This window comes from Apodemus sylvaticus, chromosome 5, assembly GCF_947179515.1.
Source record: "Apodemus sylvaticus chromosome 5, mApoSyl1.1, whole genome shotgun sequence".
Classification (NCBI taxonomy): Eukaryota; Metazoa; Chordata; class Mammalia; order Rodentia; family Muridae; genus Apodemus; species Apodemus sylvaticus.
The window spans coordinates 42,492,263-42,512,926 of record NC_067476.1 but is presented as its reverse complement, the minus strand read 5'-3'; the positions used below and the strand labels follow the sequence as shown (position 1 = coordinate 42,512,926).

Genomic DNA, 20,664 nt, shown 5'->3' with positions numbered 1-20,664 from the left:
GACAGGACTTTCTTTCACTTTCTTTCTTCTTTCTTTCTTTCTTTCTTTCTTTCTTTCTTTCTTTCTTTCTTTCTTTCTTTCTTTCTTTCTTTCTTTCTTCCTTCCTTCCTTCCTTCCTTCCTTTCTTTCTTCTTTCTTTTATTTCTGACTCTAATCGAAGTAGAAAATTTTAGATTCATATGTAACTAATTTTAAGACTAGAAAGGCAATCATGATTCATACATTCAAATGTTTCTTCTGTTTATTAAATATCCATTATGCACAGGCACAATGTATTCATTAGAGCAGTCAATTTTAATAAGAGATAGTAAGCTAATGATAACATTGTTAAATGACATCAAAATTTATAGTTAACCCCTCGCTTCTTGGAAGCCACATGATCTTCATTGATCCAGACTTGATATTTTTACTATTAATTTATTTGGAAGAATTCTGTCCAATGAAGAAACAGTTCAAGATTATCTCCACTGGGGCAACAGAGGATTTTGTATTCTGCTTTTGTTTGTTTGTTTGTTTGCTTGCTTGTTTGTTTTTGTTTTTGCAGTGTTAGAAGACAAGTCCCAGACCCTTTAAGTGTTAAGCAATCACTTCCTTACTGAGCTAAATCCTCAGCTTAGCTTTTTCAGACTTCGATGTGCCCCGTCAAGAATATGAGCACATTTCTTGGCCTTCCAGCTTTAATTCTTTGGGTGTTTTGCTAGAGGCACATCTTGGATCTTTTCTGCTAATACTTAAGCTTCAAAAAACACCAAGGAAATATAAGCCAAAGATTTCACAAAGGCATGAAGATTAAAAAATTATAAATTGCGTCTTGAGTTTAAGTGCTTTCTAAGGTTGATAGAACTATAGGGTGGTTTGGTTTGGCTTTGGCTTAAAACAACCATAATCATACAGTCCACTAACAACAAACTATGTCATGGTATTTAAACCATTGATTTACTATCACAAATATAGTACTCAACAAGAATGAATTCCTAATCTCCTCGTTTGAATGAAGTAAAGGCCCAAGTAAGGACCTTAATGAAAATTATTATTTCTGGCATTCAGTGTATAGGACACAGAGCCTTGAATCCCTTGTATCAATTTTGTAATGATACTAACTTGCCTTTGGGACTTGATTGCAGATGTAACTGGTGCCATTTCTTCCTCACCCCCTTCACACACACACACACACACACACACACACACACACACACACACCCCAAACCTATATCTCCTGATATAGGTTGAGCATACCACCACCGTGTGCTCAGTCACTTAACAATGCATGTCAGGTTTTAATGCGTGCCACCGTCTTACGTTCTGTACAAAGCAGTGCGACTTGCAGCCCTTGCTTCCAACGCATTTACAACCTGGTAAACATGGGTAGGTGGTGCTCTAAGGGGAAGCAGCACTCTTAGATGGGAGTTTTAGCAAGCCCCTCACAGAGCATAGCACACAGAGCACAGATCACAGAGCGAGTTGCAAGGCCAGTTCAGGCAACATATGCAACAGTGCAGAGAGTTCCTGGGCTGGCCCTAACTTTGTTCGAAATCTCTTTTACGTGAACATGTAAAAGAGACCTGAGACCTTAGCATCCATGAAAGGAAAAGCTAAAAAGGAAAGAATGAGATGATCCTGAGAGTGATTTGACTCCCTATCTCCCTACGCAGCCTTTACGTAATCGGACAGCGAACACCTACCTACCCTGAAGAAACGGGTTTGTAAGCATTTGGCTGTCACTCTCGAATCAACCCAGAAACGAAATCATTCTCCTTTGAATCTCTTATAAAATTTCATATAGGTGAATTTTCTACATGCCAGCAGAAAACCACGTATGTGCATTTGAAACAGCAGTAAATACTAGTCATGCCAAGCTAATAAATGCAAACAAAGAAGAAAACAGAGGAAGAGCAGACCAATATCACCTCATAGCCTGCCCGTGCATGAGAATGCCTGTAAGGAACAGATGGTAGCGAGTTCACAAGCGCTGGAGGGAAGGGAACATGGTTTCTTCAGGCTTGGAAAATGCCACATTTAAGACAATCACAAAATTTCAGAGATTGCAGGGTCAGCTCCATTCACTTTGAGTATATTCAACATCGTATATAATCCCATAGTCTTAATTTTATGTGATTTAAGGGATAATGATGAAAAATTGAATGAGAAAAAAATATATTATCACACTTACAGATAGTGTCAAAAGAAAATTTCTCAAATAGCATAATCGGTCACTAGGATCCAATATGATCTTAGCCCAGAGTAATTTTTTTAAATGGAGAAAATATGTGAAGTTCAGTTTAACCTCTAATGTTACAAAAACACCTTATTCGTGTGTTACTTTGACTGTTTTGATTAGACCATATTATCAATAATTTCTGATAAGTCACCTTCCAGGAAGCTTTTCAGATTTTGAGTATGAAGTTTATAGAGCCTTGTTGATCTCAAAAGGCTTGTATTATCTAGCTAACCTTTAACCTAGTCCTGCCACATTAAGTGTTAATGTTTCATTTCCATGTTAACCGCGAAACTATCATTTCCTGTAAATGTCATCCTTTCAGAATAAACCTAGCCAGGGAGCGGATAAGAATTTCCTGTTCCTATGTAGTATCACCTGTTATTTACTTTGTGCCCCAGATGCAAGGCAGTATGATTGCTAGCCTCTGGGAGATCATAAAATCATGACCGATTTTATGGCTCAGAACTGTCTTCCAACACCAGTAGTGAGACTATCTTTTTACAAGAAAGAGAACCTCCTCAGCTCCCATTTTGATTTTGAAACGTGTGGGAGAACGGCTCAAGGGCCACATTTCCTGCACCCTTGCTCGCTTTCCCTTCATCGGCTTCCACACAGGTAGCAATTTTCCATTCGCTACTCCATTTCTTCCCTGTACACTCCGTGTCCTTCAGAATTCGTGTCGGGTAAGCTGTGACTAACGGGGCCTCTTCCCATATGTTTGTCCCGGGCATTTGCCCAACTCCTCAGTGCGTCAGAAACGTGCATGCTGAGTCGATGCAATGAACGAAATGGTTGCTATAAAATCCCTTTAAGTAACTCTACGGAGCTGGCAAAAAGGGCTCAGAGGTAGAGCCCTGGCGTAGTAAACCTAAGGACTTGGGTTCAATTCCCAGAACAACAAAAGAAAAGGAGAAATTCCATTATCCCACTAACAAAAACGACATGCGTGTTCTATTTCCAGAAAACTGACAAGAAAGGCATAAGCAGAAAGCAGAGGCCATGTCAATGTGTTTTGGGGAGCTGTGCCTCCCTGGATCGCTCCCTTCAATCTGCCTACTGTAGCATTCTCCAGGGCCCACTCACTTCCATCACCGCTTCTTTCTCCCCTTGCTTCTAATCTCTATAAAGTTTTGTTGAGGCTCTGAAGCCATCTCCCAATGAGTCTCATTTTCTCTTGAATACTAGAGAAATCGAGGTAAAAATGAACAGCAAACATTGCTTTAGAGGCTTCCTGGGACTTTTAAAGGTTGTTTTTCTTGTAGTCTATTATTCCTAAGGAAAAAAAATTATTTTGAAAAAGTTTTGGAAAATGTGATGGAGCCGAGCAAATTGTTTCAACCTTTTAAAAGGATAAGTTTAGATACAGTTAGTTGTCCATACCATAATAAATGGGGGAGGGGGGCGGGAGCTTCTGTTTATGAACAGCAAGAATAGATTTATTCATTGAATTAAAATCAAAATGATGGTTATCAACAACTATGCAAATAAGGCGATACACATTTAATAAAATCGGCAATGAAACAAAAATCCTTTCCAAGACCCAATGATGAAGCCATTGTATTCTAACGAGGCAATCTGGAGACCGGCTTTGATAACTCACAAGATTCAAACACTGGACCTGAGGACATTGAGATCGCTAAGGTGAAAGGTGGAGTCTAAGATGATCCTTTTATCCTCTGGAGAAAACATGACAATATTATTTTAGTTATTTGTAAAGACAGCCTTATTATGCCTGTGTTTAAACAAAGAGATGAAGCATTTCTATTAAATCTTTGGATTAAATATGCTTGTGTAATGAAGTAAATGTCATGTGTACACAATTAAAATTCTAAAAATTTGTTTCTTTCACTTCAGAAAATTCATAGAAATGGGTTTCATTGATGAAGAAAGAATAGGCATATGGGGCTGGGTGAGTTGTTTTATACATCCTCTGCCTGTTACTCGGTGCGGTAATCCTCATTTTCAAAAGTGTTCGCTTAGAAGGTTTTTCATGAAATGTCAGTGTTGCAACATAATTTAATCTGTCAATAGAAACAGTCAATTTTGATAATACCAGCTTTGAAGTGGTGGTTTTAAGTGTTTGATCCTTTTTTTCTGATTTAATTTCTTCTTTGTATAGCAAATGAATCAACAATTAGCACATTTTTACTTATTTTTAAATTCTAAATTATAGCCTATTGAACTGAACTATGCCCTTCCAAGGTTTGATTGCCTCTCTGATTTAGATTTAATATTTATTTTATTATTATATTTCTTTTTCATAAAGATCTGAGCTAAGGGTGGAAATGATAGATACTTTTGGTATAGAAATTGCTTAGTGTCAATCTAGGCCTAGATACTCTCTAGATCTAACAGAGCTGTTAGGCATTTTCATCTTTGGGAAAAATCAAAGTATTCCTGTAGACCCAATGTGAATTGGTGCTAATTTGAAAGGAAGCATTATTTGGCTCCATAGTTATTGGTCATGGGGATGACACTCCCTCATTTGTGAGGAGTGATGCATTTATTAACAATAAACACAACAATGAGTAGCAAACATTGTTAATTGTGGGGAATGAAGTCAGTCATTGGACACTCTAGAGAAATACTGGGGAAAGTTTAAGTTTGTCCTTTATGAACAATAACAATTGCCCTTCAAAGAAGACTACTTGCTTCACATTTTGGTCTGAATTTGTATATGTGAGAGTCAATTTGCACCCAGTTGTGCTTGGCTGTTTTTCTTGGCTCTTTTCTGTGAGAGAGGCCTACACACAATGGATGGAGGGAATGAAATCCAGCACTGAACAGAATCTGCAGGATCCAGCTCAACTCCAGACGAAGGGCTTTGGAGAATTTGGAGAAATTTGTTATTTCAATCCATTTTCTCCTTCTCAAAACTATCAAATGTTTATTTTCTAAGCAGGGTGGGATTCAAATTGGTAGAAGCAAGTGAATATTTTTATAGGGAAATATTTCAGATAAGACCTTTCCTACTATCCATTTTTTGGTGAAATTTCTAAAGTAGATTTTTGACAGAGTCTCATTTTAAGCAAATTGTGTATAATCATTAATATTTCGCTTAGAGCAATGCTTTATTTTTTATTTTCTGTAGGCTCTGAGTAACCATAAACTAGAACTTTCCATTTCACTTACTGAACATGGTTAAGTATTAGTTTGGCTGAGAATCTTCTATATTATTTTCATAAGTGAAATTTGAAACCATATAGACAATTTATTTTTAAACATTTTATTTTATTTTTTTTCTGACATAGTCTCATGCATCTCAGATCACCTTTCAACTACCTATATATCTGAGAATGACCTGGAACTTCTGATCTTCCTGAATCTAGCTCCCAAGTGCTGGGATGGCAAACATACAGGACTGTCCCCAATTTTGCATGATACTAGAGTTCTACCTTGGCCTTCATGCATGCAAGGCAAGCACTATACATACAGAATCACATCCCCAGCCCTCACACTAGGAGCTTTAAGGATAAAAGAGTGAATCAGTCCTAGATTTGACTTTTATATCGGGGAAGAATGTAGAAAAAACATGGTGTATCAAGAGATATACTTGTTGCAACCAAGAGCAGGAAGGAACATAGTTAATTGTGTGAGCTAATAAAGACATCAGATATGAATCAGAATCTTTGATAGCCAATAATAGCTTAGTAAATGGGCATACCAGGGTGTGAAGACCACATTTATTCGGGCCTTGATAAAGCAAAGAAGTGTGTTTGTGTGTTGGTCAAGAATATGGAAATCTTTGAAAGGCTTGTGAAAAAAAAGTTTGGAAATGTCTAAAGAAGTAAGCCATCAGACAACAAGGACCTACTAGGCCACACAAAGTGGAGCATGTGTGGCTTTTTGTATTCTATGCCTCTGTGATCATGAGTCTGTGGGTTCCTTAAATGTTAGTATGTCTCTGAGTATGGCCTTCTCCCATCAATCCTCTGTATGTCATTGGAGCAAACTCTGGGTTTTCAAGCATGATATGGTTGCAGAATCTGGCTACTTGCAGTCCCTTTTCTTCTGAGTCTTATAATTCAGTTGCTTATCTGTCATCTTTCCTTTGGGACACAACTTACATGGGCATCATTCTCAGTTTACTCCAAACTAACCTTATTATGGTCTACTGTAAAACAAGTCTTCATAATCTCCAAAGACCTTGTCATCTGCTGAGTCATCCAAATTAGAAAGCTTAGAAGAGTTGCTTCTTACCTTTAGACCTCTTTCTGAGTCCAAAGTTCTGTTGATCAGTGAACTCTTTTGTTCCCACTTCAAACTGTTAAATAGCTATTACTATCCTCAATGACATTGTTTAATTTGAGTTTCTTCATGAGTCATTAAACCAGACCTTCTCAAATGTTAGGCAAATATCTATCACCCAAAAAGCTTATTAAAACACAGCTTCCAGATCCTTACCACCAGAGAGTCTTCCAAAGTTCAGAATTGGCATTTCTGATCAGATTCTAGGCAATGCTGATGCTTTTGGTCTATGATCTTAGGTTGGGTAATTTCTAATTAAGTTATTTTAATTGCTTTTTAACTGTCTTTGGACGGCACCAGTGTTGTTTAAAATGTTGTCATTATAAAGTATTTTTGTTTTTTATTCTTTGACAATTAAATATATATATATATATATATACACATAATTGAATATATCTACACATACATATATACATACATACATACATACATACATACATACATACATACATAAATATTCACCAGAATATTCCATAACAAGATACAAAGATACAATAAGACTAGGCACAAACCTTCATATCAAGGCTGGACAAGGCAATCAAATAGAAGGAAGAGAGTAGGCAAAGAGTCAGAGACACCCCCACTCCCACTGTTAGGAGACCCACAAAAACACCACACTAACAAGCATAACATATATGCAAAGGACCTAGCACAGACCCATGCAGACTTCATGATTGCCGTGAAACACAATTTTTAATGTGTTATTTTTCTACTTCTATATACTTTGGGGTTCCATGGTGATCACAATATAATAAATAGCAAATACATATGATGTGTCCCAGGTCCTTGGCTATCTTGCTCCTGCTGTCTTTGCAATCCTGTTTCTCCCAGATCTGATAAGTAGCCCAACTATGGTTGTGCTTTGCTGTTCCTGTGACTTTATAAACTTCTTAGCAACATTTCCATGTACTTCCTCCATCGCTTACCCTGTCCTCTCTAAAACAGAAAACCATTTGTTCCTTAGGATCCAGAGCAATGAAACAATCTTAGTGTTGCTTTAATTCTCTATTCTTCTTCTTAAAGAAACAGGCATCTCTTTGCTTCTTCCACAAAGCATTGAGGTTCTTCAAGATTGTATCATTTTTTATAGCTTTTTTTTCTCAGATATTTGGCGAAATATGCAGTCATGTCAAACATCTGATATTACTTAAACTGAATTTAACCCTGTACTTACATGTTTTTCCAAAATTTGTCTCACCCTTATCAACAGATTTTTTTTTTTAGGAAATAGTCTACTTTCTAACAGTTTGAAAAATAGATATTTATTTAAAATAGTGTGTTTTGGCCCCATGGAAGTCTAAGAAAGAAACTTTTAAATATTTTTGTTTAGCATAAAACTTATTTTATTCCACAATTATTTATTACTCCTTTTTACACAAATGTGTATTAACAATAGTTTTCATGGTTTTATATATATATATATATGAGAAGGCCTGTTGACGTTAACAATGCCTCCGTGTTGGTGTATTAGAAAGATAATGTCATAGGATAAAAGGTGGTCTGAGAATAGAAAGCAAGGCTAGAACATTAACACTAGGGACAAATCACAAAGGCTTGCAATTAGAGAAGCAGGCATTGGAAGAGCCTGTAGTCTTACAGTTCCCTTAAAGACTAGTAAGTCAGAATCTATTGGAAACTGGAGGTGTAAAGGAGGAAGACATAAGAATTGATCATCACAGATTCCCAGCTGTTAATATTTCATATCAGAAAAGAAGTTACCCCTTTCCTGTGTAACATTAAGCATTTCTGTAGCCTGTTAAATAGGTCATGTACAACCCCACAAATACTGTTTACAATTGGTTTGTCAATAAGTTTCAAATCCTACATTTTCTTTCCAGATATGGAATTTTTAAAGAAGGAAGGAGCATTTTTGGCACTACTTTTTATTATGTGGGTGAGATAACCAAAGATTTGTAGCCCTCATTTTAATCAGTTGCAAAATATCTGTTATATCTCCATCATGGCATTTAAGAAATGCCTGTTCATTCTAATGGGTATGGTTTTGCCTTTGGACCATTCGCCAATACTTAGAGACATTTTAGGTTTTTACTCAAGAGAAAGGCTATTGGTATGTGGGACAGAAGGCCAGGAAGAGGCTTAAATGCTCAACACTGCTCAAGAAAGCCCATAACATGTGTTAAAATCTTGAATGCAATGAAAAATTAAAGCAATTATTCTTACTGTTCAGGAACAGGGAGAGGTTTGCGTAAACTATTAGAAAAAGAAACTACATTTGCAGGCTTTGCTTTGTTAGTGAAGACCTAGCCAGGTGGTGTTGAATAAGCATCAGTTCATTATTTAATCTTAGTTCCTTTCTCTTGCAGTGACTAATTATAAGCAATCTGAATTGCTATGTGAGAACGATGTAAATGTAGAAAGAATACACTTCTAATGAGGGACCATGTTAAACTATATTATTTCTGCCAAAAGAAGTTGCCCTGGTGTGGGGAAACAGGAAATGTCACAGGTTGCTAAGGCATGCCTTCTGGGTTTGAGCCCTACCTCCGGTTTTTATGGATTCTGCAGCTACTCTGTGAGCCTCAGCTTCTCCTTTATAAAAATGCATCAACAATTTCTTTCCCTGGTCACTGTGGGAATTGCGGAAGATAACAGTGGAATTATGTATTCAGTAAATATGTATTTTTATCCCTCCTGCAGATCAGGCCATATTTTCAGTGTTGGGAATAGATCCATATGCAAAACAAACAAAACTCTCTACTTGCGAAGTTGGAGAATAGTGGGAGAGAAAGATAAATAAGTACAATACAAAATGTTGAAAGATGGGAAGGGATATTCAAAAATGTAAAATAAAACAAGAAAGGAGGGAAGCGAAGAGCTAGGTGTAAGGGAATGGTTTGAAACTAGAAGGCTAGAGAGGCTGTCTGGATGCGAGCTAAGACCTGAAGGAGAGACTTGAGGTGTGAGGCCAGCTGCTTTCAGGGGGAAGAAGAGTTAGCTGAGTGGAAAGTCACTGCATTTGCAGATGTCCTGAGACCAGATCACATTTCCACAGTTCAGAGAACAAGTGGGAGACAAAAGAATACAAAAGAAACAGAAGAAGACAAAAGAGACAGAAAAGAATGCATGGGGGGGGGTAAGGGTGGGGACTGGCTGGACAAGACAACACTGTCTGGAACAACAGTCCTCAGGCAGGAAGTGTTAACTAGTTATTATTATTGTTGGTAGGTAAGGCGTCCCAATGTGTACTGTACGGTAGCTTAAATAAGAGCGTCCATACCCCTGTTTTAAAATTCTGTGCCCTTGCAGGAGTGATTTTAAAGGCATCCTTCATTTCAATAAAATGGCAAGCCATCTAGGTGCAAAGGACACCATTCTAGAATTCTCTTGGCCAATCTGCTCTGTGGGCACATTTCTTACCTCCCACTCCGCGGAGGAGCCCCTACTCATGAGAGAACAGAAAAAGTCAGCGAGAGTTCTTTTCTAGCCCTCTTTATCTCCACAATAGGAATCGCTTTTCCAAGATGCCCGGGGATTTAAAGTCGAGCCTTGTGCCGCGCTCTGGATGCAGTATGATTTTGCTGTTACTAATGCCTAGACAATATTTGCATTCTATCTGAAAACAGAAATATATGGATATGTACATATTTGAACCCGCTGCTGTAACTAATTCCCGAGTTGGTAAATAATGTGTAAGGCTTTGAACACAGATGTTTGAGGAGTTCTTAATATGTCCTAGGAGTCACAATGTCATATCATGTACTCTCTGCTCAGAAACATGGAGAGCAGAAGGTATACCAAATGTTATTATCTTAGTAACTCCTTTTCCTATAAAATCACGAGCAACGAAGGTCTTAGGTTCACTCTGTTCTCTTTTGAAAATGAAATTAAAGAGGAAAGGAAACCTTACCATCCAGGAACAGTTCTTGCCATCCTACTAATTAAAGCAAATTATTTTCATAAGTGAAATTTGAAACCATATAGACAATTTCACTTACCAAAATGATTTTCGAACCCAAATGTTCCTTCTGCTTTTAAAATCTATTTTCCCCTATTAAAACCTAGTTTAGTTCTCCTCCGAATATAAGAAAAAGAGGCCACAGTATAATTGGAGCAGCCTATTTTATTCTGTGGTTTGCAGCCAAGGGCCCTCAATAAAATTCCCCAGAGATGGAAAAATAAAACCATAAACTACTTAGAGGATTCTTCACTTAAGTGCTAAATGCAACAAAATTCTTAGCTGGGGTTACACTTCTTACGTTTCATGAGTTTTAACAATGGACCTGCTTACATCTCTCTCCTCTTCTGCCTTCCTTCATTTGGGCTGTTATGTTAGGATTCCCCAAACTGCCCATAACCTACATAGCAAATAACTCCAGCCATGTCATATTCATAAAATAGGTAAAACTGTAGTTTCAAAGTCTACCTCATGGGACTTTCATGAATGCTAGAAAGCATCTGACATTTGGAAACACTTCCCTTTTTCTGTGCATTTCTTCTCTGTTTGTTGGTTGGCTGGTTGGTTGGTTTGATTTGTTTCTTGTTTAACAAAGACCTAGTTAGAAAGAGCTAAAAGAAAAAAAAAGAGTTTTGAAGTGTTACAGAAAGTTTGTAATTGCGTTTATCTCTTAAACATTGCCTACCCTGTTTTCAGGGACTTAGCTTTGATCAGGCCATTCATTGCTTTCTGATTTATTAGAGATGGAGTTACTATTGTAGTGTGCTGCTGATGGACCTTATAGGTGTTTAACAGACTCTGTGAGTGACAGCAGTCCCCTCCCCAACCCTCCCTAGTCTTATTGTGTATAGACTCACTTTAAAAACAGAGATGCTTTTGAACTTGTATCTGGGGCTGACCAATAACAATGTCTCTACAGTCCTACGGAGGTTATGTTTCATCCCTGGCCCTTGCATCTGGAACTGGTCTTTTCAAATGTGGCATAGCAGTGGCTCCGGTCTCCAGCTGGGAATATTACGGTATGGAAACATTTCATAAATGCCGCCATGAAAACATTTTACACATAATTACTCTATATTTGAGGTTGCTAGGAAAGCAAACTATGCAGTAAAGTTCACTCCCCAGCATCAATGGAGAAAATATAATCTATAAACAAGGTTATTCACATAACTCACTATTATCATGCTTTAACTTTCAGTGGTTAAAAAGAGAAAGAACCCTTCACAAATCCTATATATTTATTTTCTCCCACAAACTTTGATCTCTTGTGGAAAAAAATTTTAACATCAGAGCTAACTCTGTTTTTGAAGGCACATAACTCCAGCAATGATTACTTTTAAGCATATCTTTTGCAAAGTCAAGCCAGGGGCCAAGAAATTCATGTTCATACTACACTATGGGAAACAGCACCTTTACTCACAAATCAGAGGGAATGTGCATATACACACACACATACACACACACACACACACAGAGAGATGTAGATATATAGAGAGAGATATATTATATATAAATTGGGAGATATGCATTCCTGTGTGTGCTGTTTTCTTGATTAACCCCAATGTAGAATGCTTATTTAAAAGTAACTCTAATTATTGTGAAAAAAATTATAGCTTTTGCTATTTTCTCTTTTCCACACTGGAGTAAAACTGAGACATTCATGCCTTACAGAGAATCTTTATTCAGAAAGGTATGTGACTGTGTGTTTGAATATGTGCGTAATGTGTTGAGACGAGTAAGTCTGGGAGCCACATTTTCATCCCAGATGAAACAAGACACTAGTGAAGAGACCAGAGGAGGTGGATTTTGCAGTTTATTTTCAAATAAGATGAGGCCGTTACCATCTCTGCATCCCCCCAAGGAGGGTAACTGGAAAGAGCTTAAAAGCAGCCTGTGAAAGGAAACGCTGAGACACTCACGTGTCCATAATGCTTCTGCATTGTTTCCAGAACCTCACTGAGGTGAGCTTCTGGAATGACATCTTCATTAAGACCAACCATGACATCAAATAAAACAGGAGAGTACCTCAGAGTCTCCCTATGGGAGAACTGGGGCACACTTACTAATGTAGGAGTTACGTAAGATGGTGAAATGACATGTATAAAATGGGAATAGCATGTTCCTGTGTATTTTTACAGCATCTATCTACACAGAGAGATTCATGGGCCTCCCAACAAAGGAAGATAATCTTGAACACTATAAAGTAAGCATTTCCCATTGTATCTAGGTCACTAATTTATTTCAAACGTGTTAAGTAATTTTAAAACAGTGATTCAGAGTTTGCAAATTCAGTTCTGGATCCCCGGGCAAAAATTATGATCTTTTGTTAACTGAAAAGCATCACTAGAAAGAAATGTTACTCTTTGAAGATTCTATTCTCTCTCCAATCTCTTCTCCCTAACCTCCCTTTTCTCATCTCTCCTCCCCACCCCCAACGCCTACACAGCTTGAGCGGGTATCATTTATGCCTAAGGTCTCACTCATATGTAACATATGACACATAAACTTTCGGTTTTTCAAACTAAGAATCAGATGGAAGTAATGCAAATGATGATGAAAATGTGTTGCTCTGACTCTTAAATATTTATCAACCAAAGCAATACATAATTTCAGTATTGGTGCGAAGTCCATTGCACAATGATTTAGCTAGTTTTCTATTAGAACTTTGCAGCAACTAAAATGTTAATTTTTCTTCTTTTCCAGAATTCAACTGTGATGGCAAGAGCAGAATATTTCAGAAATGTAGACTATCTTCTCATCCACGGAACAGCAGATGGTGAGGTTTAAGCAAGACTCTTACACATAAAAATACTGAGCCAGCATCACTTTGTTTAAGAAACATTAAGCATCCTCCTATGCCTGTGCTCAGGGTCAGTACCTAAGAGTCAGGGACATTTCCATATTTGAGCGTGATCACTCGCTACTGACAATGTCAAATGCATGACTAGATAATTGCTGGTGTTCATTTCCAGGCAGTACATTGTCACTCTGGGCTTTCTGGTATTTAGCAGCACTTTAACTCTCTCTCTCTCTTGCTCTGTCTTTGTTGCAGATAATGTGCACTTTCAGAACTCAGCACAGATTGCTAAAGCTTTGGTTAATGCACAAGTGGATTTCCAGGCGATGGTACATGATCCTATTTTACCCTAGTTCACGGCCTTTAACTACCACCAAGCTAAAAGAAAGGGTTTGTGGTGTGTGTGTGTGTGTGTGTGTGTGTGTGTGTGTGTGTGTGTGTGTACCTGAAAACAGCTAGTGAATAGAAAGAGCAGAGTATTACTAAATGAATCTTGGATTTTTTTCTGAAGCCCCTCAAGAGCCAAAGGTATGTCATACCACCTATGGGTTTCATATAGAATATGATAATTTACAGGATTAAACAGCCAAATATCTAATGGTTCTGTAGTCCTTGGTACATATGTGTAGGAACATGTTCAGAGTTCCTACAGAATGAAGGAGTCTCAGAGGAGCTAACAGGTTCTGTCTCTTCAGGAAGAAACAATTGCCAGTGACAAATGTCAGTGACCACATGAGTTCCATTCAGAGGCAGAGATTCTGTTCCTCTGTGTATGCTCAGTGTGTGGTACCTGCATTCCAGGTAGCAGCAAGAACGTGAAATGAGATTAGAGGAGGCAGTCAGATCAACAGTGGGGGCAGTCATTGGTAGCCATGTTCTTCTTGCATCAGCAAATATATATTCTGCCCTCAATTGCTTGTATAAGACAGGACTCCAGGAAGGGAGTCTCTCATCTTTAGGAAGTTTGGATTTTTAAAATGCAATTTATAAGACGTGAGATGATATCTTTTTTATGGCCTTTATTTATTCTGACTTCCTAGAAGAAATTCAGCTCAGTACATTTATTTTTACCTGAGCATTACATCATGACCCTTGCCCCATTTATGCAGTGAAGATAATCATCTTACTGAAATCTCTCCAACAATAAAGATTAAAATTATGTTACCCTCTCTTCTCTTTTTTCTTTTACAATAATAATTTAAAGTCCTATAAAAGGTATTTATGGTTATATGTGATAGACTACATGATGTTTTTTTTTTCTTTTCTGAAACAGAAGCGAATTAGATTTATAGGCCAAATACCGCATGGAATTTTTGAGCTGCCATGGTCCTAGGGAAAATTAGATACAATGCTTTTACTTTTCCAATGAAAAACCCAAGTGCCCAAGAATGCACCAGTTCTAGAACCTAAAACTATTGATTCTAATCCCTAGGCTCCCGGCCATTAGAATAGCTTAACCTATAGCTAAGGAATATTAATAAGATATTAATAAGAACTCAAAATGTTCACATGCAAACAATTTTATTCAAGGGTTCTTAAAACAATTTTCCAAAAATATTAGAAGGTTTACTGTGATATTAGAGCACAAGAAAGCAATGCTAGGTAGGTTTTTCCAACTCTAGGAATAAAACATGTTCCCCCCACCCCTTTTTTTTGCAGTGGTACTCTGACCAGAACCATGGTATATCATCTGGGCGCTCCCAGAACCACTTATATACCCACATGACGCACTTCCTCAAGCAATGCTTTTCTATCTCAGACTGAACCAATGCAAGTATTAGCGTGTAGGACAGTCTGAAGACTTCATATGGACGACTTGGACCATGAATATTGTAAAGGCCGCTAAAATTTAAGAGGGCTCAGAAGTTTAGGCTCGTCTTGTTTACATTTTCTTATGCTCTGTGAAAGAAGAGAAAAAGGGGGCCGTGCATCTTGCTTTGGACACAATGTTTTATCACCTGTTCATGGGTGGAGTTGGAAATAAAGTCAGATGCTCAGGTTATGGCGTGATGTTTGTGTGCACTAATTTTATGCTACGTGTCCTATTGTGAAAAATGTTTCTAAGAGGAGAAAGGTATGCATGATTCATAGTCACAGAGGAAGAGAAGCTGGATAAAGTTTTGGGTTTCTGTAATGAGACCCCCAAATCCTGGGACAAAAAGCACACTGTACAGAAAGGCCCAGTTCAAATCACACAATGAATCAAGTCTGAGATGTCTGCACTTTCTGCTCTACCTCCAAGAACTGTTTTTTAACTTTAATTCCAAACATTTCTCCAGCATTTCCAACTGTGTTAGGTGAGGATAAAGCCAGCCTTTTAAATTTGGGATCTTTTTAAGAAATATATTAAATCTGGAAGTGATTACTTTGAATCTGTAGAATTAGTAATAAACTCTGCCTCAGATTCCTAAATTACTAAATTAAACTAACAAAAAATAAAATGGACAAGAGTATCTGAAGGAGGAAATTTTGCATCTGTAAGGTCTCCCTGGTGTTTTACATTCTAAAGTTCACTGCAGAGAATAGAAAGCTGTAATGTCCAGCAACAATTAGAAACTTTGGGCAGTTTGCCAACTCTGTGATTTCCACAGAATATTTTTAAAAGCCACACCAGGACACCAGAAGATACACAGGGATGAATTTGGAGGCATCTACAAAGACAATGTCTAGAAGGTATGTTTACTAGCTCTGGACCTTGCTCTTCCCCACCCCAAACTTAATTCTTCTTTTCTGATTACAAGGTACCATATCTGAAATTCTCTTCTTGTTTCTACATCTAGAGGAAACAAGCAAAGCATGGAATCGATGGTTATAAGGTCCACAGATCTCAGTATTTTTTAGATTTTTTTCAGACACCTCTCAACTCCAAATCCTTTCTACTACCCTGTGTTGAAACATGCTTCTCACTCTGGCCACATAGCCTCCCCTCTGACAGGGACAGGGCTGCTGAGTGGTAGGGAATCTGGAAGGACTGTCACAGATCTCACTGCACTAAGTGGCTGATATCATGAGCCGCAGAGAATGTTGCTCCCTTAATTTCAGTTCTCCACCGCACAGCCTCCGAAGCAAGCCCAGAAGAGCCCTCAGAGTTTGCCTTCTTGATAGGAGACAATAACCATTAGGTATTTCCTAGTAGTAATCTTTCTCAGAATTACAAACAAGATGACTATCCGAATCTTGTTATATCAACAAACTACACTTTTGTGGACTTTGCAAAGCCATTTCTAGATTAATAGACAGGAAGTGACTTTGCATTTCAGACCTTTGCTTCTGTCCTCACAGGATGCCAAAAGACAAATCTATGTGGGCTGTTTTCCTACTTTGAAATCCCCAGGGATTCTCCCTGTGTACAAATGAATCTTTAAACTCAACTGTCTGACACGTGGAGCCTTGGACAATCTTTCCCATGCAGATTTACCAAGCCTTTCTCCAGTCACCAGCCTCCATAAGACCTGACTTTCTTCCAATATACCATATACCTGCACATCTCTAGACACTGTGGAAGTCTACTGTAGCCACTAGCCATTTGTGGCTATCTTAACAAGTGAATAAAAATTAAATGCAATTCAAATATAGCTCTTTAACCATATTAGCACTACAATTGTGGTCAATATAGAGCTAGTTATATCACCACAGAAAGCAGTAGTGCAGCCATATCCTAGAGTGATCTCCATGGCCTGAGTCCTACAACCTACTACAGAGAAAGCACACCAACAGCTCATGGGAGATAGAGGTTTTCTACATTGCCCTTGATGGAGCCAAGCGGAAGCTCCTGTGTAGAAACATCTAGGCCCTCCTCATGGCTTCACTATATATGTTCACTCATTAACAGGTTCATTCAACAGACATGTGTTGAATCTGGCTGTGTACCAGACGTTGCGATACACTAAGGAGGGAAAGGCAGCGATTTGATGAGAAATTCTTTAGTGTTTGAATGTTGTTCTGTTTTACTAGATTCTTCTTTGGGCTTGGGAGGACAGAATGGCAATAAAGAGCAAAGGAGAGATGTTATAGGTTAAAAACACCAAAGTAAATGGATGACTCTAGAACATTGTATCTCTTTTCTTTTAAAAACGAGCATACTAATATTTCTATTTTATCACGTTTTACTCTATTTGGAGAGGGAAGTCCTGATGTTACAAACTGCATATGCGAAGAATACACCTATCACAACCTAGGGATTACCCTGTGGTTCTGGCCACAAAAAATACTTAGAAAACTTCCAAAAGTTTAAAATGATAATCTAATATTTCTTAGAGAGAATGAGGAAGCAGAAGGGCTTCATGAGGCACATGAGAAATTTGGTTAAAGTTAACGCAAGTAAGTAACTTCTGACATTTTAATTTTTTTATATATCTACCTCAGATTACACAGTGTTATTTATTTCCTTCAGGGAACATTTACTGACTCCCCGTGTTGGCATGGTGTGTGTACTTCAGGGGTTATAAGGATGAATGTATGTGACAATTTCTCCATTTGTAGGCTGTTTCAGGAAAGGCGACTTAACGAATCTGATTTTCCCAACATTTAAGCATTTTTTCAGAAGCTGACAGATCTTTATGCAAATGTTGTTGCCAAGCTGTTTGTAATGGTGAAATTATACTTTGACAGTAACTCTTTAAAATATATTAAACCCAGCTAAGGTTTTTTTGGAAATGTTGCCAATTAAGTGACTTTAATGAGCTTCTTGACGGTAACGTAATTAAAATTCAGATGTTCTAATTGTTAAAAAAAATTAGTTCTGGGAAAGTAAAATAAGCAAATGTAAAATGAATTAGGACTAATTTAAACGGTGATTATGTGGTCTTCTTAGAAGAGTCTACCAAAACAATGCTTTCAATTATGCTGTTTGTAAGGAAGGAAGAGGGCACCTAACAGAGATTTCAAATTGAATCAATAAAGCAGATATTCTGAGTTTATCCAATAAGGCAGGCTGAGAGATTGTGTGTGCAGTAAGTCTGAGAAAAGCTCCGTTGCTACACTTCCTCTGTGTAATGGACAGGTACCTTAGCAATTTGGAGTGGGATAGTTTTTAATTCAGGGAGAAATTAAGGTCTGGAACTCACCAAGCTATTCAGGGAGAAAATGATTTGGCTTGCAGAAAAAGCCCCTAATGACCACCTGCTCAAGTCATTGGCATGCAATCCCAGCATGCTGGTCGCAAACACTTCTTTTGACACACAGGTAATGTCTTTGGCAAGCTGGAGCCGTATGATTTCATTTCATTCGCTTCTAATTAATACTCAATTACTGAGGACTTCATGTAAGAACCTGCTATTACACCCTGTGCTTTAACAAATATTTGCTGCTATAGAATGCCGTCCTTTGCTCTGTGGTTATGGAAAGTCTGTGTTCTGTGAATCAAAGAGACACCGTCAGGCCGAGGTCTCAGCAATGGCCTGACAGACCAGCTTCCTTCTTTGATAATTACTGTTCATTGACCTGCTAAGGCAGAGTCATCTGTGCCAGTCATTAATTGCTTGGAAAAGGAACGTTTCTCACTGAACTAGAAAGTAAACTTCGGAAATGTATGTCTTAATGAAACACATAATAGAGCTTAAAGCTGATCAGTGTGGTTTTTTTTATTAAAAAATATCCACTCAAACAGGATTTAGGTTGATATTGTACAATCCTTTCAAATAGCCTTTGAATGTGTTATAAATGTCTTATATCACACTTACAATAAGTTACTTTTCCAACATTAAGAAGTGAGTATTAAAATAAATTGTATGAAACTATTAAAGAACTAATGAAATTTTTAAAAGAAATTATGACTAAATACTGATTTTTCAATATACATTCTTTGTACCCACAGAAAACATTACTGCTCTCTTGTTTGCATTAGCAAATTAAAGCAATATTTTTCATTAATTCATTAATTTTCATACATCCTCTCATTTTCCTTCTCCTTACAAGTGAAATAGACATAATCATACTTCCTATTCCATGGAACTGATTGTAAGCCTAAAATATTTACTATTTGTAAAACTAATGGTGTGTAGCTCATAAGAAGAAAGTGTTTCATGGATGTTTATTTAATACATAAAAAACTCCTTTCATTGTTTTAAAAAATGAACTGTTAATAAATTAATTGAATTAATTTGTCACCTCAGTAAATTTAATATTGGTTAGAATCCTTCCCGTTTGTCTAGAACTCTCCAACTACTTCTAGAACAATGGCCTTTTAGGAATGACCAGCATTTAGGCTGTAAGTCTTCAAGAAGGCTCAACTGCCTTGGAACTTATCCTGAATGAGCAATTCACTGTTATACCTTACCAAACTATCTGTCTGAAAAACCTAATGTTTGGTTCCTCCTTTGAGGTCCAATGTTTGATAATCACCTTTGAGAAACACAATCTGCTAGAGCAATATGCAGGTGGAGGCCTTACATATGCTTCTGGTGTGAGCTCTGACACAATGTAGAGACCTACTATGGTCTCCCTTGTGGGTTTATTCCTCAAGCATATTTCTACTTTAAAACCCAAGACATGTTTTACCCACTTACCCCTTGGTTTTATCCTTATCTGGGTCTCAACTAAGATGCTGCTTCCTTTGACAGAATGTCCCTGTTCACAAAATTTAACGTTGCTTTTACCAGTCAGAGTCTTTCAGCCACATTTCATACTTCTGCTTTCTTGATAGTACTTAGAGATATCAGAAGTTGTTTATGTGTGTTATTTTTCTTTTCCGATACCGGAAGCTGCACCTGTTATTTAATCTCTCTACCTCCAGCACCAAGACTGCACCTAAAATGAAGAAGGAAATGCTCAGTGAATACTCGCTGAGTGATTATTCATATTCCGTGTCTAAGGAGATCCATGAAAATAGAATGTTTTTTGTAAGACCTTCCCAGAGGACAGTGCAGGCTTCATGGAACCTAGCATGTAGCAGAACTTCGCTGCCCCCCTCAAAGAAGAACAAAGAAGAAAATTCCTGAGAAGTATGTGGCCCAGAACAGAACAGGGTTAAGGAGGGGTGAATCCTATTCAGAGATAGAAAAGACATCAGTCTGTTAAACAAAAATAATTTGGATTAGGAAATGGAAACAGCCTACTGCATTGTCCCAACTTAGATACTGCTGCGTCTTGATGAGTCACCAAAGGGACACCACACACTGAGCACACTTGGCACAAAGTGTTCAGACTGTAAGATGTCAGATTACTATCTGAAGTGCTATTGAGGAACCTGACAGCTCTCATTTAAAAATACTGCTCTTCTCCAGTTTCTCTTCAGGGTGTAGAAATCTTTACCTTGTAACTAATGCTAATTTTATTTTTTTATTTTTTTAAATAATTTTTTATTTTCAATATTCTTTGTTTACATTCAAAATCCCAGTTGGCAGGATTAATATAGTAAAAATGGTCATCTTAACACTGATTTTAAAGACATAATTTGCTTAATAAACATAGTTCAAGTACCAAAGTCTTATTTAACATTATAAAACACTCTCCCAAGCCTGTCTTGGCCCTTTGATAGATCTCAAG

At 37.6% G+C, this 20,664-nt stretch overlaps 1 protein-coding gene across 3 annotated transcripts in view; it reads left to right on the top strand.

Moving 5' to 3' along the window:
* The window catches only part of Fap (fibroblast activation protein alpha), a 67,784-nt gene extending 52,603 nt beyond the window's left edge, over positions 1 to 15,181 (top strand). For 2 of the 3 annotated variants that reach the window (XM_052182571.1, XM_052182570.1), the window contains 6 exons: positions 4,073 to 4,127; positions 11,302 to 11,401; positions 12,521 to 12,585; positions 13,086 to 13,158; positions 13,435 to 13,508; positions 14,839 to 15,181. In XM_052182571.1, coding sequence (XP_052038531.1) covers positions 4,073 to 4,127; positions 11,302 to 11,401; positions 12,521 to 12,585; positions 13,086 to 13,158; positions 13,435 to 13,508; positions 14,839 to 14,943 — 472 coding nt within the window. In that variant the 3' untranslated portion in view covers positions 14,944 to 15,181. Of the gene's footprint in view, positions 1 to 4,072; positions 4,128 to 11,301; positions 11,402 to 12,520; positions 12,586 to 13,085; positions 13,159 to 13,434; positions 13,509 to 14,838 lie in introns of those variants that run through there. The other variant, XM_052182572.1, reaches the window with a different exon arrangement.
* The last annotated feature ends 5,483 nt before the right edge of the window (positions 15,182 to 20,664 follow it).